The sequence below is a fragment of the Salvelinus fontinalis genome, chromosome 15 (assembly GCF_029448725.1).
Source record: "Salvelinus fontinalis isolate EN_2023a chromosome 15, ASM2944872v1, whole genome shotgun sequence".
Lineage (NCBI taxonomy): Eukaryota > Metazoa > Chordata > Actinopteri > Salmoniformes > Salmonidae > Salvelinus > Salvelinus fontinalis.
Window position 1 is genome coordinate 3,213,732 of NC_074679.1, and position 27,738 is coordinate 3,241,469.

General features: G+C 42.5%; 1 protein-coding gene across 5 annotated transcripts in view; it reads left to right on the plus strand.

The window, feature by feature from the left end:
- The window catches only part of smoc1 (SPARC related modular calcium binding 1), a 272,407-nt gene that overhangs the window by 194,540 nt on the left and 50,129 nt on the right, over window positions 1-27,738 (plus strand). For all 5 annotated transcript variants that reach the window (XM_055862443.1, XM_055862442.1, XM_055862444.1 and 2 more), the window contains one exon: window positions 18,494-18,576. In XM_055862443.1, the coding sequence (XP_055718418.1) occupies window positions 18,494-18,576 (83 nt within the window). The remainder of the gene's footprint in view (window positions 1-18,493; window positions 18,577-27,738) is intronic.

Here is a 27,738-nt window from a genome sequence, read left to right on the forward strand (position 1 = left end):
ACGCTCGAAACATTCTGTTTTAGAACACAGTCACTCTCCAAACATTCTGTTTTAGAACATAGTCACGCTCCAAACACTCTTTTTTAGAACACAGTCACTCTCCCCACACTCTGTTTAAGAACTCAGTCACGCTCCAAAAACTCTGTTTTCGAACTCAGTTACGCTCCAAACATGCTGTTTTAGAACACAGTCACGTTCCAAACATTCTGTTTTAGAACACAGTCACGCTCCAAACATTCTGTTTTAGAACACAGTCACGCTCCAAACGTTCTGTTTTAGAACTCACTCACTCTCCAAACATTCTGTTTTAGAACACAGTCACGCTCCAAACATTCTGTTTTAGAGCACAGTCACGCTTCAAACATTCTGTTTTAGAACACAGTCACGCTCCAAACATTCTGTTTTAGAACACAGTCACGCTCCAAACATTCTGTTTTAGAACACAGTCACACTTCAAACATTCTGTTTTAGAACATAGTCACGCTCCAAACATTCTGTATTAGAACACAGTCACGCTCCAAACATTCTGTTTTAGAACACAGTCACGCTCCAAACATTCTGTTTTAGAACACAGTCACGCTCAAAACATTCTGTTTTAGAACACAGTCACGCTCCAAGCATTCTGTTTTAGAACACAGTCACGCTCCAAACATTCTGTTTTAGAACATAGTCACGCTCAAACACTCTGTTTTAGAACACAGTCACTCTCGCCACACTCTGTTTTAGAACTCAGTCACGCTCCAAAAACTCTGTTTTCGAACTCAGTCACGCTCCAAACACTCTGTTTTAGAACTCAGTCACGCTCCAAACACTCGGTTTTAGAACACAGTCACGCTCCAAACACTCGGTTTTAGAACACAGTCACGCTCCAAACATTCTGTTTTAGAACACAGTCACGCTCCAAACACTCTGTTTTAGAACACAGTCACGCTCCAAACACTTTGTTTTAGATCATAGTCACTCTCCAAACATTCTGTTTTAGAACATAGTCACGCTCCAAACATTCTGTTTTAGAACACAGTCACGCTCCAAACATTCTGTTTTAGAACACAGTCACGCTCCAAACATTCTGTTTTAGAACACAGTCACGCTCCAAACATTCTGTTTTAGAACACAGTCACGCTCCAAACATTCTGTTTTAGAACATAGTCACGCTCCAAACACTCTGTTTTAGAACACAGTCACTCTCCCCACACTCTGTTTTAGAACTCAGTCACGCTCCAAAAACTCTGTTTTCGAACTCAGTCACGCTCCAAACATTCTGTTTTAGAGCACAGTCACGCGCCAAACACTCTGTTTTAGGACACAGTTACGCTCCAAACACTCTGTTTTAGAACACAGTCACGCTCCAAACATTCTGTTTTAGAACACAGTCACACTCCAAACATTGTGTTTTAGAACATAGTCACGCTCCAAACACTCTGTTTTAGAACACAGTCACTCTCCCCACACTCTGTTTTAGAACACAGTCACGCTCCAAACACTTTGGTTTCGATCATAGTCACTCTCCAAACATTCTGTTTTAGAACACAGTCACGCTCCAAACATTCTGTTTTAGAACACAGTCACGCTCCAAACATTCTGTTTTAGAACACAGTCACGGTCCAAACATTCTGTTTTAGAACACAGTCACGCTCCAAACATTCTGTTTTAGAACATAGTCACGCTCCAAACATTCTGTATTGTAACACAGTCACGCTCCAAACATTCTGTTTTAGAACACAGTCACGCTCCAAACACTCTGTTTTAGAACACAGTCACTCTCCCCACACTCTGTTTTAGAACTCAGTCACGCTCCAAAAACTCTTTTTTAGAACTCAGTCACGCTCCAAACATTCTGTTTTAGAACACATGCACGCTCCAAACACTCTGTTTTCGAACTCAGTCACGCTCCAAACATTCTGTTTTAGAACACAGTCACGCTCCAAACACTCTGTTTTAGAACACAGTCCCGCTCCAAACACTCTGTTTTAGAACACAGTCACTCTCCAAACATTCTGTTTTAGAACACATTCACGCTCCAAACATTCTGTTTTAGAACATAGTCACGCTCCAAACGTTCTGTTTTAGAACTCAGTCACTCTCCAAACATTCTGTTTTAGAACACAGTCACGCTCGAAACATTCTGTTTTAGAACACAGTCACGCTCCAAACATTCTGTTTTAGAACATAGTCACGCTCCAAACACTCTGTTTTAGAACACAGTCACTCTCCCCACACTCTGTTTAAGAACTCAGTCACGCTCCAAAAACTCTGTTTTCGAACTCAGTTACGCTAAAAACACTCTGTTTTAGAACACAGTCACGCTCCAAACACTGTTTTAGAACACAGTCACGCTCCAAACATTCTGTATTAGAACACAGTCACACTGCAAACATTGTGTTTTATAACACAGTCACACTGCAAACATTGTGTTTTAGAACACAGTCACGCTCCAAACACTCTGTTTTAGAACACAGTCACTCTCCCCACACTCTGTTTTAGAACACAGTAACGCTCCAAAAATTCTGTTTTAGAACACAGTCACGCTCCAAACATTCTGTTTTAGAACACAGTCACGCTCCAAACATTCTGTTTTATAACACAGTCACTCTCCAAACATTCTGTTTTAGAACACAGTCACGCTCCAAACATTCTGTTTTAGAACACAGTCACGCTCCAAACATTCTGTTTTAGAACATAGTCACGCTCCAAACACTCTGTTTTAGAACACAGTCACTCTCCCCACACTCTGTTTTAGAAGTCAGTCACGCTCCAAACATTCTGTTTTAGAACACAGTCACGCTCCAAACACTCTGTTTTAGAACACAGTCACGCTCCAAACACTCTGTTTTAGAACACAGTCACGCTCCAAACACTCTGTTTTAGAACACAGTCACTCTCCCCACACTCTGTTTTAGAACTCAGTCACGCTCCGAAACCTCTGTTTTAGAACTCAGTCACGCTCCAAACACTCGGTTTTATATCACAGTCACGCTCCAAACATAATGTTTTAGAACACAGTCACGCTCCAAACACTCTGTTTTAGAACACAGTCATGCTCCAAACATAATGTTTTAGAACACAGTCACTCTCAAAACACTCTGTTTTAGAACACAGTCACGCTCCAAACATTCTGTTTTAGAACATAGTCATGCTCCAAACGTTCTGTTTTAGAACTCAGTCACTCTCCAAACATTCTGTTTTAGAACACAGTCACGCTCCAAACATTCTGTTTTAGAACACAGTCACGCTCCAAACATTCTGTTTTAGAACACAGTCACGCTCCAAACATTCTGTTTTAGAACACAGTCACGCTCAAAACATTCTGTTTTAGAACACAGTCACGCTCAAAACATTCTGTTTTAGAACACAGTCACGCTCGAAACATTCTGTTTTAGAACACAGTCACTCTCCAAACATTCTGTTTTAGAACATAGTCACGCTCCAAACACTCTTTTTTAGAACACAGTCACTCTCCCCACACTCTGTTTAAGAACTCAGTCACGCTCCAAAAACTCTGTTTTCGAACTCAGTTACGCTCCAAACATGCTGTTTTAGAACACAGTCACGTTCCAAACATTCTGTTTTAGAACACAGTCACGCTCCAAACATTCTGTTTTAGAACACAGTCACGCTCCAAACGTTCTGTTTTAGAACTCACTCACTCTCCAAACATTCTGTTTTAGAACACAGTCACGCTCCAAACATTCTGTTTTAGAGCACAGTCACGCTTCAAACATTCTGTTTTAGAACACAGTCACGCTCCAAACATTCTGTTTTAGAACACAGTCACGCTCCAAACATTCTGTTTTAGAACACAGTCACACTTCAAACATTCTGTTTTAGAACATAGTCACGCTCCAAACATTCTGTATTAGAACACAGTCACGCTCCAAACATTCTGTTTTAGAACACAGTCACGCTCCAAACATTCTGTTTTAGAACACAGTCACGCTCAAAACATTCTGTTTTAGAACACAGTCACGCTCCAAGCATTCTGTTTTAGAACACAGTCACGCTCCAAACATTCTGTTTTAGAACATAGTCACGCTCAAACACTCTGTTTTAGAACACAGTCACTCTCGCCACACTCTGTTTTAGAACTCAGTCACGCTCCAAAAACTCTGTTTTCGAACACAGTCACGCTCCAAACATTCTGTTTTAGAACACAGTCACGCTCAAAACATTCTGTTTTAGAACACAGTCACGCTCAAAACATTCTGTTTTAGAACACAGTCACGCTCGAAACATTCTGTTTTAGAACACAGTCACTCTCCAAACATTCTGTTTTAGAACATAGTCACGCTCCAAACACTCTTTTTTAGAACACAGTCACTCTCCCCACACTCTGTTTAAGAACTCAGTCACGCTCCAAAAACTCTGTTTTCGAACTCAGTTACGCTCCAAACATGCTGTTTTAGAACACAGTCACGTTCCAAACATTCTGTTTTAGAACACAGTCACGCTCCAAACATTCTGTTTTAGAACACAGTCACGCTCCAAACGTTCTGTTTTAGAACTCACTCACTCTCCAAACATTCTGTTTTAGAACACAGTCACGCTCCAAACATTCTGTTTTAGAGCACAGTCACGCTTCAAACATTCTGTTTTAGAACACAGTCACGCTCCAAACATTCTGTTTTAGAACACAGTCACGCTCCAAACATTCTGTTTTAGAACACAGTCACACTTCAAACATTCTGTTTTAGAACATAGTCACGCTCCAAACATTCTGTATTAGAACACAGTCACGCTCCAAACATTCTGTTTTAGAACACAGTCACGCTCCAAACATTCTGTTTTAGAACACAGTCACGCTCAAAACATTCTGTTTTAGAACACAGTCACGCTCCAAGCATTCTGTTTTAGAACACAGTCACGCTCCAAACATTCTGTTTTAGAACATAGTCACGCTCAAACACTCTGTTTTAGAACACAGTCACTCTCGCCACACTCTGTTTTAGAACTCAGTCACGCTCCAAAAACTCTGTTTTCGAACTCAGTCACGCTCCAAACACTCTGTTTTAGAACTCAGTCACGCTCCAAACACTCGGTTTTAGAACACAGTCACGCTCCAAACACTCGGTTTTAGAACACAGTCACGCTCCAAACATTCTGTTTTAGAACACAGTCACGCTCCAAACACTCTGTTTTAGAACACAGTCACGCTCCAAACACTTTGTTTTAGATCATAGTCACTCTCCAAACATTCTGTTTTAGAACATAGTCACGCTCCAAACATTCTGTTTTAGAACACAGTCACGCTCCAAACATTCTGTTTTAGAACACAGTCACGCTCCAAACATTCTGTTTTAGAACACAGTCACGCTCCAAACATTCTGTTTTAGAACACAGTCACGCTCCAAACATTCTGTTTTAGAACATAGTCACGCTCCAAACACTCTGTTTTAGAACACAGTCACTCTCCCCACACTCTGTTTTAGAACTCAGTCACGCTCCAAAAACTCTGTTTTCGAACTCAGTCACGCTCCAAACATTCTGTTTTAGAGCACAGTCACGCGCCAAACACTCTGTTTTAGGACACAGTCACGCTCCAAACACTCTGTTTTAGAACACAGTCACGCTCCAAACATTCTGTTTTAGAACACAGTCACACTCCAAACATTGTGTTTTAGAACATAGTCACGCTCCAAACACTCTGTTTTAGAACACAGTCACTCTCCCCACACTCTGTTTTAGAACACAGTCACGCTCCAAACACTTTGGTTTCGATCATAGTCACTCTCCAAACATTCTGTTTTAGAACACAGTCACGCTCCAAACATTCTGTTTTAGAACACAGTCACGCTCCAAACATTCTGTTTTAGAACACAGTCACGGTCCAAACATTCTGTTTTAGAACACAGTCACGCTCCAAACATTCTGTTTTAGAACATAGTCACGCTCCAAACATTCTGTATTGTAACACAGTCACGCTCCAAACATTCTGTTTTAGAACACAGTCACGCTCCAAACACTCTGTTTTAGAACACAGTCACTCTCCCCACACTCTGTTTTAGAACTCAGTCACGCTCCAAAAACTCTTTTTTAGAACTCAGTCACGCTCCAAACATTCTGTTTTAGAACACATGCACGCTCCAAACACTCTGTTTTCGAACTCAGTCACGCTCCAAACATTCTGTTTTAGAACACAGTCACGCTCCAAACACTCTGTTTTAGAACACAGTCCCGCTCCAAACACTCTGTTTTAGAACACAGTCACTCTCCAAACATTCTGTTTTAGAACACATTCACGCTCCAAACATTCTGTTTTAGAACATAGTCACGCTCCAAACGTTCTGTTTTAGAACTCAGTCACTCTCCAAACATTCTGTTTTAGAACACAGTCACGCTCCAAACATTCTGTTTTAGAACACAGTCACGCTCCAAACACTCTGTTTTAGAACACAGTCACGCTCCAAACATTCTGTTTTAGAACAAAGTCACGCTTCAAACATTCTGTTTTAGAACATAGTCACGCTCCAAACATTCTGTTTTAGAACATAGTCACGCTCCAAACATTCTGTATTAGAACACAGTCACGCTCCAAACATTCTGTTTTAGAACACAGTCACGCTCCAAACATTCTGTTTTAGAACACAGTCACGCTCAAAACATTCTGTTTTAGAACACAGTCACGCTCGAAACATTCTGTTTTAGAACACAGTCACGCTCCAAACATTCTGTTTTAGAACATAGTCAAGCTCCAAACACTCTGTTTTAGAACACAGTCACTCTCCCCACACTCTGTTTTCGAACTCAGTCACGCTCCAAAAACTCTGTTTTCGAACTCAGTTACGCTAAAAACACTCTGTTTTAGAACACAGTAACGCTCCAAAAATTCTGTTTTAGAACACAGTCACGCTCCAAACATTCTGTTTTAGAACACAGTCACGCTCCAAACATTCTGTTTTATAACACAGTCACTCTCCAAACATTCTGTTTTAGAACACAGTCACGCTCCAAACATTCTGTTTTAGAACACAGTCACGCTCCAAACATTCTGTTTTAGAACATAGTCACGCTCCAAACACTCTGTTTTAGAACACAGTCACTCTCCCCACACTCTGTTTTAGAAGTCAGTCACGCTCCAAGCATTCTGTTTTAGAACACAGTCACGCTCCAAACACTCTGTTTTAGAACACAGTCACGCTCCAAACACTCTGTTTTAGAACACAGTCACGCTCCAAACACTCTGTTTTAGAACACAGTCACTCTCCCCACACTCTGTTTTAGAACTCAGTCACGCTCCGAAACCTCTGTTTTAGAACTCAGTCACGCTCCAAACACTCGGTTTTATATCACAGTCACGCTCCAAACATAATGTTTTAGAACACAGTCACGCTCCAAACACTCTGTTTTAGAACACAGTCATGCTCCAAACACTTTGTTTTAGAACACAGTCACGCTCCAAACACTCGGTTTTATATCACAGTCACGCTCCAAACATAATGTTTTAGAACACAGTCACTCTCAAAACACTCTGTTTTAGAACACAGTCACGCTCCAAACATTCTGTTTTAGAACATAGTCATGCTCCAAACGTTCTGTTTTAGAACTCAGTCACTCTCCAAACATTCTGTTTTAGAACACAGTCCTGCTCCAAACACTCTGTTTTAGAACACAGTCACTCTCCAAACATTCTGTTTTAGAACACATTCACGCTCCAAACATTCTGTTTTAGAACATAGTCACGCTCCAAACGTTCTGTTTTAGAACTCAGTCACTCTCCAAACATTCTGTTTTAGAACACAGTCACGCTCCAAACATTCTGTTTTAGAACACAGTCACGCTCCAAACACTCTGTTTTAGAACACAGTCACGCTCCAAACATTCTGTTTTAGAACAAAGTCACGCTTCAAACATTCTGTTTTAGAACATAGTCACGCTCCAAACATTCTGTTTTAGAACATAGTCACGCTCCAAACATTCTGTATTAGAACACAGTCACGCTCCAAACATTCTGTTTTAGAACACAGTCACGCTCCAAACATTCTGTTTTAGAACACAGTCACGCTCAAAACATTCTGTTTTAGAACACAGTCACGCTCGAAACATTCTGTTTTAGAACACAGTCACGCTCCAAACATTCTGTTTTAGAACATAGTCACGCTCCAAACACTCTGTTTTAGAACACAGTCACTCTCCCCACACTCTGTTTTCGAACTCAGTCACGCTCCAAAAACTCTGTTTTCGAACTCAGTTACGCTAAAAACACTCTGTTTTAGAACACAGTAACGCTCCAAAAATTCTGTTTTAGAACACAGTCACGCTCCAAACATTCTGTTTTAGAACACAGTCACGCTCCAAACATTCTGTTTTATAACACAGTCACTCTCCAAACATTCTGTTTTAGAACACAGTCACGCTCCAAACATTCTGTTTTAGAACACAGTCACGCTCCAAACATTCTGTTTTAGAACATAGTCACGCTCCAAACACTCTGTTTTAGAACACAGTCACTCTCCCCACACTCTGTTTTAGAAGTCAGTCACGCTCCAAGCATTCTGTTTTAGAACACAGTCACGCTCCAAACACTCTGTTTTAGAACACAGTCACGCTCCAAACACTCTGTTTTAGAACACAGTCACGCTCCAAACACTCTGTTTTAGAACACAGTCACTCTCCCCACACTCTGTTTTAGAACTCAGTCACGCTCCGAAACCTCTGTTTTAGAACTCAGTCACGCTCCAAACACTCGGTTTTATATCACAGTCACGCTCCAAACATAATGTTTTAGAACACAGTCACGCTCCAAACACTCTGTTTTAGAACACAGTCATGCTCCAAACACTTTGTTTTAGAACACAGTCACGCTCCAAACACTCGGTTTTATATCACAGTCACGCTCCAAACATAATGTTTTAGAACACAGTCACTCTCAAAACACTCTGTTTTAGAACACAGTCACGCTCCAAACATTCTGTTTTAGAACATAGTCATGCTCCAAACGTTCTGTTTTAGAACTCAGTCACTCTCCAAACATTCTGTTTTAGAACACAGTCACGCTCCAAACATTCTGTTTTAGAACACAGTCACGCTCCAAACATTCTGTTTTAGAACATAGTCACGCTCCCCACACTCTGTTTTAGAACACAGTCACGCTCCAAACACTTTGGTTTCGATCATAGTCACTCTCCAAACATTCTGTTTTAGAACACAGTCACGCTCCAAACATTCTGTTTTAGAACACAGTCACGCTCCAAACATTCTGTTTTAGAACACAGTCACGGTCCAAACATTCTGTTTTAGAACACAGTCACGCTCCAAACATTCTGTTTTAGAACATAGTCACGCTCCAAACATTCTGTATTGTAACACAGTCACGCTCCAAACATTCTGTTTTAGAACACAGTCACGCTCCAAACACTCTGTTTTAGAACACAGTCACTCTCCCCACACTCTGTTTTAGAACTCAGTCACGCTCCAAAAACTCTTTTTTAGAACTCAGTCACGCTCCAAACATTCTGTTTTAGAACACAGTCACGCTCCAAACACTCTGTTTTAGAACACAGTCATGCTCCAAACACTTTGTTTTAGAACACAGTCACGCTCCAAACACTCGGTTTTATATCACAGTCACGCTCCAAACATAATGTTTTAGAACACAGTCACTCTCAAAACACTCTGTTTTAGAACACAGTCACGCTCCAAACATTCTGTTTTAGAACATAGTCATGCTCCAAACGTTCTGTTTTAGAACTCAGTCACTCTCCAAACATTCTGTTTTAGAACACAGTCACGCTCCAAACATTCTGTTTTAGAACACAGTCACGCTCCAAACATTCTGTTTTAGAACATAGTCACGCTCCCCACACTCTGTTTTAGAACACAGTCACGCTCCAAACACTTTGGTTTCGATCATAGTCACTCTCCAAACATTCTGTTTTAGAACACAGTCACGCTCCAAACATTCTGTTTTAGAACACAGTCACGCTCCAAACATTCTGTTTTAGAACACAGTCACGGTCCAAACATTCTGTTTTAGAACACAGTCACGCTCCAAACATTCTGTTTTAGAACATAGTCACGCTCCAAACATTCTGTATTGTAACACAGTCACGCTCCAAACATTCTGTTTTAGAACACAGTCACGCTCCAAACACTCTGTTTTAGAACACAGTCACTCTCCCCACACTCTGTTTTAGAACTCAGTCACGCTCCAAAAACTCTTTTTTAGAACTCAGTCACGCTCCAAACATTCTGTTTTAGAACACATGCACGCTCCAAACACTCTGTTTTCGAACTCAGTCACGCTCCAAACATTCTGTTTTAGAACACAGTCACGCTCCAAACACTCTGTTTTAGAACACAGTCCCGCTCCAAACACTCTGTTTTAGAACACAGTCACTCTCCAAACACTCTGTTTTAGAACACATTCACGCTCCAAACATTCTGTTTTAGAACATAGTCACGCTCCAAACGTTCTGTTTTAGAACTCAGTCACTCTCCAAACATTCTGTTTTAGAACACAGTCACGCTCCAAACATTCTGTTTTAGAACACAGTCACGCTCCAAACACTCTGTTTTAGAACACAGTCACGCTCCAAACATTCTGTTTTAGAACACAGTCACGCTCCAAACATTCTGTTTTAGAACAAAGTCACGCTTCAAACATTCTGTTTTAGAACATAGTCACGCTCCAAACATTCTGTATTAGAACACAGTCACGCTCCAAACATTCTGTTTTAGAACACAGTCACGCTCCAAACATTCTGTTTTAGAACACAGTCACGCTCCAAACATAATGTTTTAGAACACAGTCACTCTCAAAACACTCTGTTTTAGAACACAGTCACGCTCCAAACATTCTGTTTTAGAACATAGTCATGCTCCAAACGTTCTGTTTTAGAACTCAGTCACTCTCCAAACATTCTGTTTTAGAACACAGTCACGCTCCAAACATTCTGTTTTAGAACACAGTCACGCTCCAAACATTCTGTTTTAGAACATAGTCACGCTCCCCACACTCTGTTTTAGAACACAGTCACGCTCCAAACACTTTGGTTTCGATCATAGTCACTCTCCAAACATTCTGTTTTAGAACACAGTCACGCTCCAAACATTCTGTTTTAGAACACAGTCACGCTCCAAACATTCTGTTTTAGAACACAGTCACGGTCCAAACATTCTGTTTTAGAACACAGTCACGCTCCAAACATTCTGTTTTAGAACATAGTCACGCTCCAAACATTCTGTATTGTAACACAGTCACGCTCCAAACATTCTGTTTTAGAACACAGTCACGCTCCAAACACTCTGTTTTAGAACACAGTCACTCTCCCCACACTCTGTTTTAGAACTCAGTCACGCTCCAAAAACTCTTTTTTAGAACTCAGTCACGCTCCAAACATTCTGTTTTAGAACACATGCACGCTCCAAACACTCTGTTTTCGAACTCAGTCACGCTCCAAACATTCTGTTTTAGAACACAGTCACGCTCCAAACACTCTGTTTTAGAACACAGTCCCGCTCCAAACACTCTGTTTTAGAACACAGTCACTCTCCAAACACTCTGTTTTAGAACACATTCACGCTCCAAACATTCTGTTTTAGAACATAGTCACGCTCCAAACGTTCTGTTTTAGAACTCAGTCACTCTCCAAACATTCTGTTTTAGAACACAGTCACGCTCCAAACATTCTGTTTTAGAACACAGTCACGCTCCAAACACTCTGTTTTAGAACACAGTCACGCTCCAAACATTCTGTTTTAGAACACAGTCACGCTCCAAACATTCTGTTTTAGAACAAAGTCACGCTTCAAACATTCTGTTTTAGAACATAGTCACGCTCCAAACATTCTGTATTAGAACACAGTCACGCTCCAAACATTCTGTTTTAGAACACAGTCACGCTCCAAACATTCTGTTTTAGAACACAGTCACGCTCAAAACATTCTGTTTTAGAACACAGTCACGCTCGAAACATTCTGTTTTAGAACACAGTCACGCTCCAAACATTCTGTTTTAGAACATAGTCACGCTCCAAACACTCTGTTTTAGAACACAGTCACTCTCCCCACACTCTGTTTAAGAACTCAGTCACGCTCCAAAAACTCTGTTTTCGAACTCAGTTACGCTAAAAACACTCTGTTTTAGAACACAGTAACGCTCCAAAAATTCTGTTTTAGAACACAGTCACGCTCCAAACATTCTGTTTTAGAACACAGTCACGCTCCAAACATTCTGTTTTATAACACAGTCACTCTCCAAACATTCTGTTTTAGAACACAGTCACGCTCCAAACATTCTGTTTTAGAACACAGTCACGCTCCAAACATTCTGTTTTAGAACATAGTCACGCTCCAAACACTCTGTTTTAGAACACAGTCACTCTCCCCACACTCTGTTTTAGAAGTCAGTCACGCTCCAAACATTCTGTTTTAGAACACAGTCACGCTCCAAACACTCTGTTTTAGAACACAGTCACGCTCCAAACACTCTGTTTTAGAACACAGTCACGCTCCAAACACTCTGTTTTAGAACACAGTCACTCTCCCCACACTCTGTTTTAGAACTCAGTCACGCTCCGAAACCTCTGTTTTAGAACTCAGTCACGCTCCAAACACTCGGTTTTATATCACAGTCACGCTCCAAACATAATGTTTTAGAACACAGTCACGCTCCAAACACTCTGTTTTAGAACACAGTCATGCTCCAAACACTTTGTTTTAGAACACAGTCACGCTCCAAACACTCGGTTTTATATCACAGTCACGCTCCAAACATAATGTTTTAGAACACAGTCACTCTCAAAACACTCTGTTTTAGAACACAGTCACGCTCCAAACATTCTGTTTTAGAACATAGTCAGGCTCCAAACGTTCTGTTTTAGAACTCAGTCACTCTCCAAACATTCTGTTTTAGAACACAGTCACGCTCCAAACATTCTGTTTTAGAACACAGTCACGCTCCAAACATTCTGTTTTAGAACATAGTCACACTCCCCACACTCTGTTTTAGAACACAGTCACGCTCCAAACACTTTGGTTTCGATCATAGTCACTCTCCAAACATTCTGTTTTAGAACACAGTCACGCTCCAAACATTCTGTTTTAGAACACAGTCACGCTCCAAACATTCTGTTTTAGAACACAGTCACGGTCCAAACATTCTGTTTTAGAACACAGTCACGCTCCAAACATTCTGTTTTAGAACATAGTCACGCTCCAAACATTCTGTATTGTAACACAGTCACGCTCCAAACATTCTGTTTTAGAACACAGTCACGCTCCAAACACTCTGTTTTAGAACACAGTCACTCTCCCCACACTCTGTTTTAGAACTCAGTCACGCTCCAAAAACTCTTTTTTAGAACTCAGTCACGCTCCAAACATTCTGTTTTAGAACACATGCACGCTCCAAACACTCTGTTTTCGAACTCAGTCACGCTCCAAACATTCTGTTTTAGAACACAGTCACGCTCCAAACACTCTGTTTTAGAACACAGTCCCGCTCCAAACACTCTGTTTTAGAACACAGTCACTCTCCAAACACTCTGTTTTAGAACACATTCACGCTCCAAACATTCTGTTTTAGAACATAGTCACGCTCCAAACGTTCTGTTTTAGAACTCAGTCACTCTCCAAACATTCTGTTTTAGAACACAGTCACGCTCCAAACATTCTGTTTTAGAACACAGTCACGCTCCAAACACTCTGTTTTAGAACACAGTCACGCTCCAAACATTCTGTTTTAGAACACAGTCACGCTCCAAACATTCTGTTTTAGAACAAAGTCACGCTTCAAACATTCTGTTTTAGAACATAGTCACGCTCCAAACATTCTGTATTAGAACACAGTCACGCTCCAAACATTCTGTTTTAGAACACAGTCACGCTCCAAACATTCTGTTTTAGAACACAGTCACGCTCAAAACATTCTGTTTTAGAACACAGTCACGCTCGAAACATTCTGTTTTAGAACACAGTCACGCTCCAAACATTCTGTTTTAGAACATAGTCACGCTCCAAACACTCTGTTTTAGAACACAGTCACTCTCCCCACACTCTGTTTAAGAACTCAGTCACGCTCCAAAAACTCTGTTTTCGAACTCAGTTACGCTAAAAACACTCTGTTTTAGAACACAGTAACGCTCCAAAAATTCTGTTTTAGAACACAGTCACGCTCCAAACATTCTGTTTTAGAACACAGTCACGCTCCAAACATTCTGTTTTATAACACAGTCACTCTCCAAACATTCTGTTTTAGAACACAGTCACTCTCCAAACATTCTGTTTTAGAACACAGTCACGCTCCAAACATTCTGTTTTAGAACACAGTCACGCTCCAAACATTCTGTTTTAGAACATAGTCACGCTCCAAACACTCTGTTTTAGAACACAGTCACTCTCCCCACACTCTGTTTTAGAAGTCAGTCACGCTCCAAACATTCTGTTTTAGAACACAGTCACGCTCCAAACACTCTGTTTTAGAACACAGTCACGCTCCAAACACTCTGTTTTAGAACACAGTCACGCTCCAAACACTCTGTTTTAGAACACAGTCACTCTCCCCACACTCTGTTTTAGAACTCAGTCACGCTCCGAAACCTCTGTTTTAGAACTCAGTCACGCTCCAAACACTCGGTTTTATATCACAGTCACGCTCCAAACATAATGTTTTAGAACACAGTCACGCTCCAAACACTCTGTTTTAGAACACAGTCATGCTCCAAACACTTTGTTTTAGAACACAGTCACGCTCCAAACACTCGGTTTTATATCACAGTCACGCTCCAAACATAATGTTTTAGAACACAGTCACTCTCAAAACACTCTGTTTTAGAACACAGTCACGCTCCAAACATTCTGTTTTAGAACATAGTCATGCTCCAAACGTTCTGTTTTAGAACTCAGTCACTCTCCAAACATTCTGTTTTAGAACACAGTCACGCTCCAAACATTCTGTTTTAGAACACAGTCACGCTCCAAACATTCTGTTTTAGAACACAGTCACGCTCCAAACATTCTGTTTTAGAACACAGTCACGCTCAAAACATTCTGTTTTAGAACACAGTCACGCTCGAAACATTCTGTTTTAGAACACAGTCACGCTCGAAACATTCTGTTTTAGAACACAGTCACGCTCCAAACATTCTGTTTTAGAACATAGTCACGCTCCAAACACTCTTTTTTAGAACACAGTCACTCTCCCCACACTCTGTTTAAGAACTCAGTCACGCTCCAAAAACTCTGTTTTCGAACTCAGTTACGCTCCAAACATGCTGTTTTAGAACACAGTCACGTTCCAAACATTCTGTTTTAGAACACAGTCACGCTCCAAACATTCTGTTTTAGAACACAGTCACGCTCCAAACGTTCTGTTTTAGAACTCACTCACTCTCCAAACATTCTGTTTTAGAACACAGTCACGCTCCAAACATTCTGTTTTAGAGCACAGTCACGCTTCAAACATTCTGTTTTAGAACACAGTCACGCTCCAAACATTCTGTTTTAGAACACAGTCACGCTCCAAATATTCTGTTTTAGAACACAGTCACACTTCAAACATTCTGTTTTAGAACATAGTCACGCTCCAAACATTCTGTATTAGAACACAGTCACGCTCCAAACATTCTGTTTTAGAACACAGTCACGCTCCAAACATTCTGTTTTAGAACACAGTCACGCTCAAAACATTCTGTTTTAGAACACAGTCACGCTCCAAGCATTCTGTTTTAGAACACAGTCACGCTCCAAACATTCTGTTTTAGAACATAGTCACGCTCAAACACTCTGTTTTAGAACACAGTCACTCTCCCCACACTCTGTTTTAGAACTCAGTCACGCTCCAAAATCTCTGTTTTCGAACTCAGTCACCCTCCAAACATTCTGTTTTAGAACACAGTCACGCTCCAAACACTCTGTTTTAGAACACAGTCACGCTCCAAACACTCTGTTTTAGAACACAGTCACGCTCCAAACATTCTGTTTTAGAACACAGTCACAATCCAAACATTGTGTTTTAGAACATAGTCACGCTCCAAACACTCTGTTTTAGAACACAGTCACTCTCCCCAAACTCTGTTTTAGAACTCAGTCACGCTCCAAAAACTCTGTTTTAGAACTCAGTCACGCTCCAAACACTCGGTTTTAGAACACAGTCACGCTCCAAACACTCGGTTTTAGAACACAGTCACGCTCCAAACATTCTGTTTTAGAACACAGTCACGCTCCAAACACTCTGTTTTAGAACACAGTCACGCTCCAAACACTTTGTTTTAGATCATAGTCACTCTCCAAACATTCTGTTTTAGAACATAGTCACGCTCCAAACATTCTGTTTTAGAACACAGTCACGCTCCAAACATTCTGTTTTAGAACACAGTCACGCTCCAAACATTCTGTTTTAGAACACAGTCACGCTCCAAACATTCTGTTTTAGAACACAGTCACGCTCCAAACATTCTGTTTTAGAACATAGTCACGCTCCAAACACTCTGTTTTAGAACACAGTCACTCTCCCCACACTCTGTTTTAGAACTCAGTCACGCTCCAAAAACTCTGTTTTCGAACTCAGTCACGCTCCAAACATTCTGTTTTAGAGCACAGTCACGCTCCAAACACTCTGTTTTAGAACACAGTCACGCTCCAAACATTCTGTTTTAGAACACAGTCACACTCCAAACATTGTGTTTTAGAACATAGTCACGCTCCAAACACTCTGTTTTAGAACACAGTCACTCTCCCCACACTCTGTTTTAGAACACAGTCACGCTCCAAACACTTTGGTTTCGATCATAGTCACTCTCCAAACATTCTGTTTTAGAACACAGTCACGCTCCAAACATTCTGTTTTAGAACACAGTCACGCTCCAAACATTCTGTTTTAGAACACAGTCACGGTCCAAACATTCTGTTTTAGAACACAGTCACGCTCCAAACATTCTGTTTTAGAACACAGTCACTCTTCAAACATTCTATTTTAGAACATAGTCACGCTCCAAACATTCTGTTTTAGAACACAGTCACGCTCCAAACATTCTGTTTTAGAACACAGTCACGCTCAAAACATTCTGTTTTAGAACACAGTCACGCTCGAAACATTCTGTTTTAGAACACAGTCACGCTCGAAACATTCTGTTTTAGAACACAGTCACGCTCCAAACATTCTGTTTTAGAACACAGTCACGCTCCAAACATTCTGTTTTAGAACACAGTCACGCTCAAAACATTCTGTTTTAGAACACAGTCACGCTCGAAACATTCTGTTTTAGAACACAGTCACGCTCAAAACATTCTGTTTTAGAACACAGTCACGCTCGAAACATTCTGTTTTCGAACTCAGTCACGCTCAAAACATTCTGTTTTAGAACACAATCACGCTCCAAACACTCTGTTTTAGAACACAGTCACGCTCCAAACACTCTGTTTTAGAACACAGTCACGCTCCAAACACTCTGTTTTTGAACACAGTCACGCTCCAAAAACTCTGTTTTAGAACACAGTCCTGCTCCAAACATTCTGTTTTAGAACACAGTCACGCTCCAAACACTCTGTTTTAGAACACAGTCACGCTCCAGAAACTCTGTTTTAGAACACAGTCACGCTCCAAACACTCTGTTTTAAAACACAGTCACCCTCCCCACACTCTGTTTTAGAACACAGTCACGCTCCAAAAACTCTGTTTTAGAACACAGTCCTGCTCCAAACATTCTGTTTTAGAACACAGTCACGCTCCAAACACTCTGTTTTAGAACACAGTCACGCTCCAGAAACTCTGTTTTAGAACACAGTCACGCTCCAAACACTCTGTTTTAAAACACAGTCACGCTTCACACACTCCGTCTTGGTACTCTGACCAAAAAAAAGAGAATCTCTTGTATAAAAACTAAATGAGAGACACATGTACATTTCCTTTTAGTAACACTCAGAAACATACAATTCACACACACACACACGCACGCACGCACGCACGCACGCACGCACGCACGCACGCACGCACGCACGCACGCACACACACACACACACACACACACACACACACACACACACACACACACACACACACACAGTCTTGTTTACTAACGACGTGATCCATTTCTGTATGGTTGACATTCACAATCATTGTGAGAATGGCACGGGATCATTCTTAATTAACTGAAGCTAAACAACATGTTTCTAAGTGGGACTCGTCTCCTCCTGAACACAACACCATTTATCCTGTAGCGTTACTGGTGTAACCTTTAATTCACATTCCTGGTGTGAGAGAGAGAGAGTGTCTAAGAGGCAGTTGGCAGAGCCTCTTGTCTTGTGAAATGTAGTATGACAACAGAGGTCGTTTTGTTCTTCTACAGGCCTGTGTTCTCACAAACACACATTGTGGTCTTTCGCTCATGTCAATCTTTTTAAATCATGTAGTTTTATCTCTGAGGTACTCTCTTGTCTCTCCTTACTGTTGTATCACTGAGGTCAAGGGAAGGTAGGAGACAGACTCTCTCTCTCTCTCTCTCTCTCTCTCTCTCTCTCTCTCTCTCTCTCTCTCTGCCTGTCATTCGCTCTGTGACAGGTACCAGACCCCAGAGTGTGACAGCACGGCTCGTTCGATGGTCTCCGACGTTGAAGATCCTTTCCAGGGCCGAGACCTGACAGGTGAGAGGAAAGGACACTCCGACTCAGAGCCTTACAGTATATAAGTATATTTTGAAAAGAGTGTATATAAAAGCTTATATATTGGTGAGAGTGTATTTAGGAGCTTATTAATTTATGAAAGTGTATTTAGGAGCTCATATATATTGATGAGAGAGTGTATTTTAGAATTTATATATTGATGAGAGTGTATATAGGAGCTTATTAATTGATGAAAGTGTATTTAGGAGCTCATATATTGATGGGAGAGTGTATTTTAGAACTTATATATTGGTGAGTGTGTATATTAGAGCTTATATATTGATGAGAGTGTAAATAGTAGCTTATTAATTGATGAGAGTGTATATAGGAGCTTATTAATTGATGAGAGTGTATATAAGAGCTTATTAATTGATGAGAGTGTATATAAGAGCTTATATGTTGATGAGAGTGTATATAAGAGCTTATATATTGGTGAGATTGTATATAAGAGCTTATATATTGGTGAGATTATATATAATAGCTTATATATTGATGAGAGTGTATTTAGGAGCTTATATATTGATAAGTGTGTGTATATAGGAGCGTATATATTGAGGAGAGTGTACGATCTCATATATTGATTGGTGTATATAATAGATTATATATTGATGATAGTATATATTAGAGCTCATAAATTGTTGAGAGTGTACATTGGAGCTTTTATATTGAAGAGAGTGTATATCAGAGATTATCTATTGGTGAGAGTGTATATTGAGGAGAGTGTGTATAAGAGCTCATATATTGATGAGAGTTTATATAAGAGTGTATATATTGGTTAGAGTGTATTTAGGAGCTTATATATTGATGAGAGTTTATTTAGGAGCTTATATATTGATGAGATTGTCTATAAGAGCATATATGTTGATGAGAGTGCATTTTAGAACTTATATATTGAATAGAGTGTATATAGGAGCAAATGTATTGATGAGAGTGTATATAAGAGCTTATATATTGGTGAGAGTTTATTTTTGAGTTTATATATTAGAGCTTGTATATTGATGGGAGTGTATATAGGAGCTTATGTATTGATGAGAGTGTATTTAACAGCTTATATATTGATGAGCGAGTGTAAATAAGAGCTTATATATTTGTGATAGTGTATATAGGACATCATATAGTGATGGGAATATATATAAGAGCGTATATATTGATTAGAGTGTATTTAATAGCTTATATATTGATGAAAGTGTATTTAGGAGCTCATATATTGATGGGAGAGTGTATTTTAGAACGTATATATTGGTGAGTGTGTATATTAGAGCTTATATATTGATGAGAGTGTATATAGGAGCGTATATATTGATGAGAGTGTATATAAGAGCATATATGTTGATGAGAGTGTATATAATATCATATATATTGATGAGAGTGTAATTAAAAGCTCATATATTGATGAGATTTTATATTAGAGCTTATATATTGATCAGAGTATTTATAAGAGCTTGTATATTGATGAGGTTATTTAAGATCTTATATTATCGTGAGAGTGTATATAAGAGTTTATATATTGATGATAGTGTATATTAGATATTATATATTGATGAGAGTGTTTATAAGAGCTTATATATTAATGAGAGTATTTTTAAGGGCTTATATCTTGATGTGTAAGAGCTTATATATTGTTGAGAGTGTATAGTAGAGCTTATACAGTGGGGCAAAAAAGTATTTAGTCAGCCACCAATTGTGCAAGTTCTCCCACTTAAAAAGATGAGAGGCCTGTAATTTTCATCATAGGTAGACTTCAACTATGACAGACAAAATGAGAAGAAAAAAGTCCAGAAAATCACATTGTAGGATTTTTAATTAATTTATTTGCAAATTATGGTGGAAAATAAGTATTTGGTCACCTACAAACAAGCAAGATTTCTGGCTCTCACAGACCTCTCACAGACCTTCTTTAAGGGGCTCCTCTGTCCTCCACTTGTTACCTGTATTAATGCCACCTGTTTGAACTTGTTATCAGTATAAAAGACACCTGTCCACAACCTCAAACAGTCACACTCCAAACTCCACTATGGCCAAGACCAAAGAGCTGTCAAAGGACACCAGAAACAAAATTGTAGACCTGCACCAGGCTGGGAAGACTGCCAAGGACTCACTAGTCTCTACTAAAGCCAAGGGCTCACTAGTCTCTACTAAAGCCAAGGGCTCACTAGTCTCTACTAAAGCCAAGGACTCACTAGTCTCTACTAAAGCCAAGGACTCACTAGTCTCTACTAAAGCCAAGGGCTCACTAGTCTCTACTAAAGCCAAGGGCTTACTAGTCTCTACTAAAGCCAAGGGCTCGCTAGTCTTTACTAAAGCCAAGGACTCACTAGTCTCTACTAAAGCCAAGGGCTCAATAGTCTCTACTAAAGCCAAGGGATCGTTAGTCTCTACTAAAGCCAAGGGCTCATTAGTCTTTACTAAAGCCAAGGGCTCACTAGTCTCTACTAAAGCCAAGGGATCGTTAGTCTTTACTAAAGCCAAGGGCTCACTAGTCTCTACTAAAGCCAAGGGCTCACTAGTCTCTACTAAAGCCAAGGACTCACTAATCTCTACTAAAGCCAAGGACTCACTAGTCTTTACTAAAGCCAAGGGCTCACTAGTCTCCACTAAAGCCAAGGGCTCACTAGTCTCTACTAAAGCCAAGGGCTCATTAGTCTTTACTAAAGCCAAGGGCTCACTAGTCTCTACTAAAGCCAAGGGATCGTTAGTCTCTACTAAAGCCAAGGGCTCATTAGTCTTTACTAAAGCCAAGGGCTCACTAGTCTCTACTAAAGCCAAGGGATCGTTAGTCTTTACTAAAGCCAAGGGCTCACTAGTCTCTACTAAAGCCAAGGGCTCACTAGTCTTTACTAAAGCCAAGTGCTCACTAGTCTTTACTAAAGCCAAGGGCTCACTAGTCTCTACTAAAGCCAAGGGCTCACTAGTCTTTACTAAAGCCAAGTGCTCACTAGTCTCTACTAAAGCCAAGGACTCACTAGTCTCTACTAAAGCCAAGGGCTCACTAGTCTCTACTAAAGCCAAGGGCTCACTAGTCTCTACTAAAGCCAAGGGCTCACTAGTCTCTATGAAAACCAAGGGTTATCTTGTCTTTACTAAAACCATGGGTTCACTAGTCTCTACTAAAGCCAAGGACTCTGGTCATGGACCAGGCTAACTGATAGCAGGAACAGGTCATGGACCAGGCTAACTGATAGCAGGAACAACTCATGGACCAGGCTAACTCATAGCAGGAACAGGTCATGGACCAGGCTAACTGATAGCAGGAACAGGTCATGGACCAGGCTAACTGATAGCAGGAACTGGTCATGGACCAGGCTAACTGATAGCAGGAACAGGTCATGGACCAGGCTAACTGATAGCAGGAACAGGTCATGGACAAGGCTAACTGATAGCAGGAACAGATCATGGACAAGGCTAACTGGCAGCAGGAACAGGTCATGGACAAGGCTAACTGATATTAGGAACAGTTCTGGGACCAGACTAACTGATAGCAGGAACAACTCATGGACCAGGCTAACTGATACCAGGAACAGGTCATGGACCAGGCTAACTGATAGCAGGAACAGGTCATGGATCAGGCTAACTGATAGCAGGAACAGGTCATGGACAAGGCTAACTGATAGCAGGAACAGGTCATGGACCAGGCTAACTGATAGCAGGAACAGGTCATGGACAAGGCTAACTGATAGCAGGAACAGTTCTGGGACCAGGCTAACTGGCAGCAGGAACAGGTCATGGACCAGGCTAACTGATAGCAGGAACAGGTCATGGACCAGGCTAACTGATAGCAGGAACAGGTCATGGACCAGGCTAACTGATAGCAGGAACAGGTCATGGGCCAGGCTAACTGATAGCAGGAACAGGTCATTGACAAGGCTAACTGATAGCAGGAACAGGTCATTGACCAGGCTAACTGATAGCAGGAACAGGTCATGGACAAGGCTAACTGACAGCAGGAACAGGTCATGGACCAGGCTAACTGATAGAAGGAACAGGTCATGGACTAGGCTAACTGATAGAAGGAACAGGTCATGGACCAGGCTAACTGATAGCAGGAACAGGTCATGGACCAGGCTAACTGATAGCAGGAACAGGTCATGGACCAGGCTAACTGATAGCAGGAACAGGTCATGGACCAGGCTAACTGATAGCAGGAACAGGTCATTGACAAGGCTAACTGATAGCAGGAACAGGTCATGGACCAGGCTAACTGATAGCAGGAACAGGTCATGGACCAGGCTAACTGATAGCAGGAACAGGTCATGGACCAGGCTAACTGATAGCAGGAACAGGTCATGGACCAGGCTAACTGATAGCAGGAACAGTTCTGGGACCAGGCTAACTGACAGCAGGAACAGGTCATGGACCAGGCTAACTGATAGCAGGAACAGGTCATGGACCAGGCTAACTGATAGCAGGAACAGGTCATGGACCAGGCTAACTGACAGCAGGAACAGGTCATTGACCAGGCTAACTGATAGCAGGAACAGGTCATGGACCAGGCTAACTGATAGCAGGAACAGGTCATGGATCAGGCTAACTGATAGCAGGAACAGGCCATGGACCAGGCTAACTGATACCAGGAACAGGTCATGGACCAGGCTAACTGATAGCAGGAACAGTTCATTGACAAGGCTAACTGATAGCAGGAACAGGTCATGGACCAGGCTAACTGACAGCAGGAACAGGTCATTGACCAGGCTAACTGATAGCAGGATCAGGTCATGGACCAGGCTAACTGACAGCAGGAACAGGTCATTGACAAGGCTAACAGATAGCAGGAACAGGTCATTGACCAGGCTAACTGATAGCAGGAACAGGTCATGGACCAGGCTAACTGATAGCAGGAACAGGTCATGGACCAGGCTAACTGACAGCAGGAACAGGTCATGGACCAGGCTAACTGATAGCAGGAACAGGTCATGGACCAGGCTAACTGACAGCAGGAACAGGTCATGGACAAGGCTAACTGATATTAGGAACAGTTCTGGGACCAGACTAACTGATAGCAGGAACAACTCATGGACCAGGCTAACTGATACCAGGAACAGGTCATGGACCAGGCTAACTGATAGCAGGAACAGGTCATGGATCAGGCTAACTGATAGCAGGAACAGGTCATGGACAAGGCTAACTGATAGCAGGAACAGGTCATGGACCAGGCTAACTGATAGCAGGAACAGGTCATGGACAAGGCTAACTGATAGCAGGAACAGTTCTGGGACCAGGCTAACTGGCAGCAGGAACAGGTCATGGACCAGGCTAACTGATAGCAGGAACAGGTCATGGACCAGGCTAACTGATAGCAGGAACAGGTCATGGACCAGGCTAACTGATAGCAGGAACAGGTCATTGACAAGGCTAACTGATAGCAGGAACAGGTCATGGACCAGGCTAACTGATAGCAGGAACAGGTCATGGACCAGGCTAACTGATAGCAGGAACAGGTCATGGACCAGGCTAACTGATAGCAGGAACAGTTCTGGGACCAGGCTAACTGACAGCAGGAACAGGTCATGGACCAGGCTAACTGATAGCAGGAACAGGTCATGGACCAGGCTAACTGATAGCAGGAACAGGTCATGGACCAGGCTAACTGACAGCAGGAACAGGTCATGGACCAGGCTAACTGACAGCAGGAACAGGTCATTGACCAGGCTAACTGATAGCAGGAACAGGTCATGGACCAGGCTAACTGATAGCAGGAACAGGTCATGGATCAGGCTAACTGATAGCAGGAACAGGCCATGGACCAGGCTAACTGATACCAGGAACAGGTCATGGACCAGGCTAACTGATAGCAGGAACAGTTCATTGACAAGGCTAACTGATAGCAGGAACAGGTCATGGACCAGGCTAACTGACAGCAGGAACAGGTCATTGACCAGGCTAACTGATAGCAGGATCAGGTCATGGACCAGGCTAACTGACAGCAGGAACAGGTCATTGACAAGGCTAACAGATAGCAGGAACAGGTCATTGACCAGGCTAACTGATAGCAGGAACAGGTCATGGACCAGGCTAACTGATAGCAGGAACAGGTCATGGACCAGGCTAACTGACAGCAGGAACAGGTCATGGACCAGGCTAACTGATAGCAGGAACAGGTCATGGACCAGGCTAACTGACAGCAGGAACAGGTCATGGACAAGGCTAACTGATATTAGGAACAGTTCTGGGACCAGACTAACTGATAGCAGGAACAACTCATGGACCAGGCTAACTGATACCAGGAACAGGTCATGGACCAGGCTAACTGATAGCAGGAACAGGTCATGGATCAGGCTAACTGATAGCAGGAACAGGTCATGGACAAGGCTAACTGATAGCAGGAACAGGTCATGGACCAGGCTAACTGATAGCAGGAACAGGTCATGGACAAGGCTAACTGATAGCAGGAACAGTTCTGGGACCAGGCTAACTGGCAGCAGGAACAGGTCATGGACCAGGCTAACTGATAGCAGGAACAGGTCATGGACCAGGCTAACTGATAGCAGGAACAGGTCATGGACCAGGCTAACTGATAGCAGGAACAGGTCATGGGCCAGGCTAACTGATAGCAGGAACAGGTCATTGACAAGGCTAACTGATAGCAGGAACAGGTCATTGACCAGGCTAACTGATAGCAGGAACAGGTCATGGACAAGGCTAACTGACAGCAGGAACAGGTCATGGACCAGGCTAACTGATAGAAGGAACAGGTCATGGACTAGGCTAACTGATAGAAGGAACAGGTCATGGACCAGGCTAACTGATAGCAGGAACAGGTCATGGACCAGGCTAACTGATAGCAGGAACAGGTCATGGACCAGGCTAACTGATAGCAGGAACAGGTCATGGACCAGGCTAACTGATAGCAGGAACAGGTCATTGACAAGGCTAACTGATAGCAGGAACAGGTCATGGACCAGGCTAACTGATAGCAGGAACAGGTCATGGACCAGGCTAACTGATAGCAGGAACAGGTCATGGACCAGGCTAACTGATAGCAGGAACAGGTCATGGACCAGGCTAACTGATAGCAGGAACAGTTCTGGGACCAGGCTAACTGACAGCAGGAACAGGTCATGGACCAGGCTAACTGATAGCAGGAACAGGTCATGGACCAGGCTAACTGATAGCAGGAACAGGTCATGGACCAGGCTAACTGACAGCAGGAACAGGTCATTGACCAGGCTAACTGATAGCAGGAACAGGTCATGGACCAGGCTAACTGATAGCAGGAACAGGTCATGGATCAGGCTAACTGATTGCAGGAACAGGCCATGGACCAGGCTAACTGATACCAGGAACAGGTCATGGACCAGGCTAACTGATAGCAGGAACAGTTCATTGACAAGGCTAACTGATAGCAGGAACAGGTCATGGACCAGGCTAACTGACAGCAGGAACAGGTCATTGACCAGGCTAACTGATAGCAGGATCAGGTCATGGACCAGGCTAACTGACAGCAGGAACAGGTCATTGACAAGGCTAACTGATAGCAGGAACAGGTCATTGACCAGGCTAACTGATAGCAGGAACAGGTCATGGACCAGGCTAACTGATAGCAGGAACAGGTCATTGACAAGGCTAACTGATAGCAGGAACAGGTCATGGACCAGGCTAACTGATAGCAGGAACAGGTCATGGACCAGGCTAACTGATAGCAGGAACAGGTAAAGGACCAGGCTAACTGATAGCAGGAACAGGTCATGGACCAGGCTAACTGATAGCAGGAACAGTTCTGGGACCAGGCTAACTGACAGCAGGAACAGGTCATGGACCAGGCTAACTGATAGCAGGAACAGGTCATGGACCAGGCTAACTGATAGCAGGAACAGGTCATGGACCAGGCTAACTGACAGCAGGAACAGGTCATTGACCAGGCTAACTGATAGCAGGAACAGGTCATGGACCAGGCTAACTGATAGCAGGAACAGGTCATGGATCAGGCTAACTGATAGCAGGAACAGGCCATGGACCAGGCTAACTGATACCAGGAACAGGTCATGGACCAGGCTAACTGATAGCAGGAACAGTTCATTGACAAGGCTAACTGATAGCAGGAACAGGTCATGGACCAGGCTAACTGACAGCAGGAACAGGTCATTGACCAGGCTAACTGATAGCAGGATCAGGTCATGGACCAGGCTAACTGACAGCAGGAACAGGTCATTGACAAGGCTAACTGATAGCAGGAACAGGTCATTGACCAGGCTAACTGATAGCAGGAACAGGTCATGGACCAGGCTAACTGATAGCAGGAACAGGTCATGGACCAGGCTAACTGACAGCAGGAACAGGTCATGGACCAGGCTAACTGATAGCAGGAACAGGTCATGGACCAGGCTAACTGACAGCAGGAACAGGTCATGGACAAGGCTAACTGATATTAGGAACAGTTCTGGGACCAGACTAACTGATAGCAGGAACAACTCATGGACCAGGCTAACTGATACCAGGAACAGGTCATGGACCAGGCTAACTGATAGCAGGAACAGGTCATGGATCAGGCTAACTGATAGCAGGAACAGGTCATGGACAAGGCTAACTGATAGCAGGAACAGGTCATGGACCAGGCTAACTGATAGCAGGAACAGGTCATGGACAAGGCTAACTGATAGCAGGAACAGTTCTGGGACCAGGCTAACTGGCAGCAGGAACAGGTCATGGACCAGGCTAACTGATAGCAGGAACAGGTCATGGACCAGGCAAATGATAGCAGGAACAGGTCATGGACCAGGCTAACTGATAGCAGGAACAGGTCATGGGCCAGGCTAACTGATAGCAGGAACAGGTCATTGACAAGGCTAACTGATAGCAGGAACAGGTCATTGACCAGGCTAACTGATAGCAGGAACAGGTCATGGACAAGGCTAACTGACAGCAGGAACAGGTCATGGACCAGGCTAACTGATAGAAGGAACAGGTCATGGACTAGGCTAACTGATAGAAGGAACAGGTCATGGACCAGGCTAACTGATAGCAGGAACAGGTCATGGACCAGGCTAACTGATAGCAGGAACAGGTCATGGACCAGGCTAACTGATAGCAGGAACAGGTCATGGACCAGGCTAACTGATAGCAGGAACAGGTCATTGACAAGGCTAACTGATAGCAGGAACAGGTCATGGACCAGGCTAACTGATAGCAGGAACAGGTCATGGACCAGGC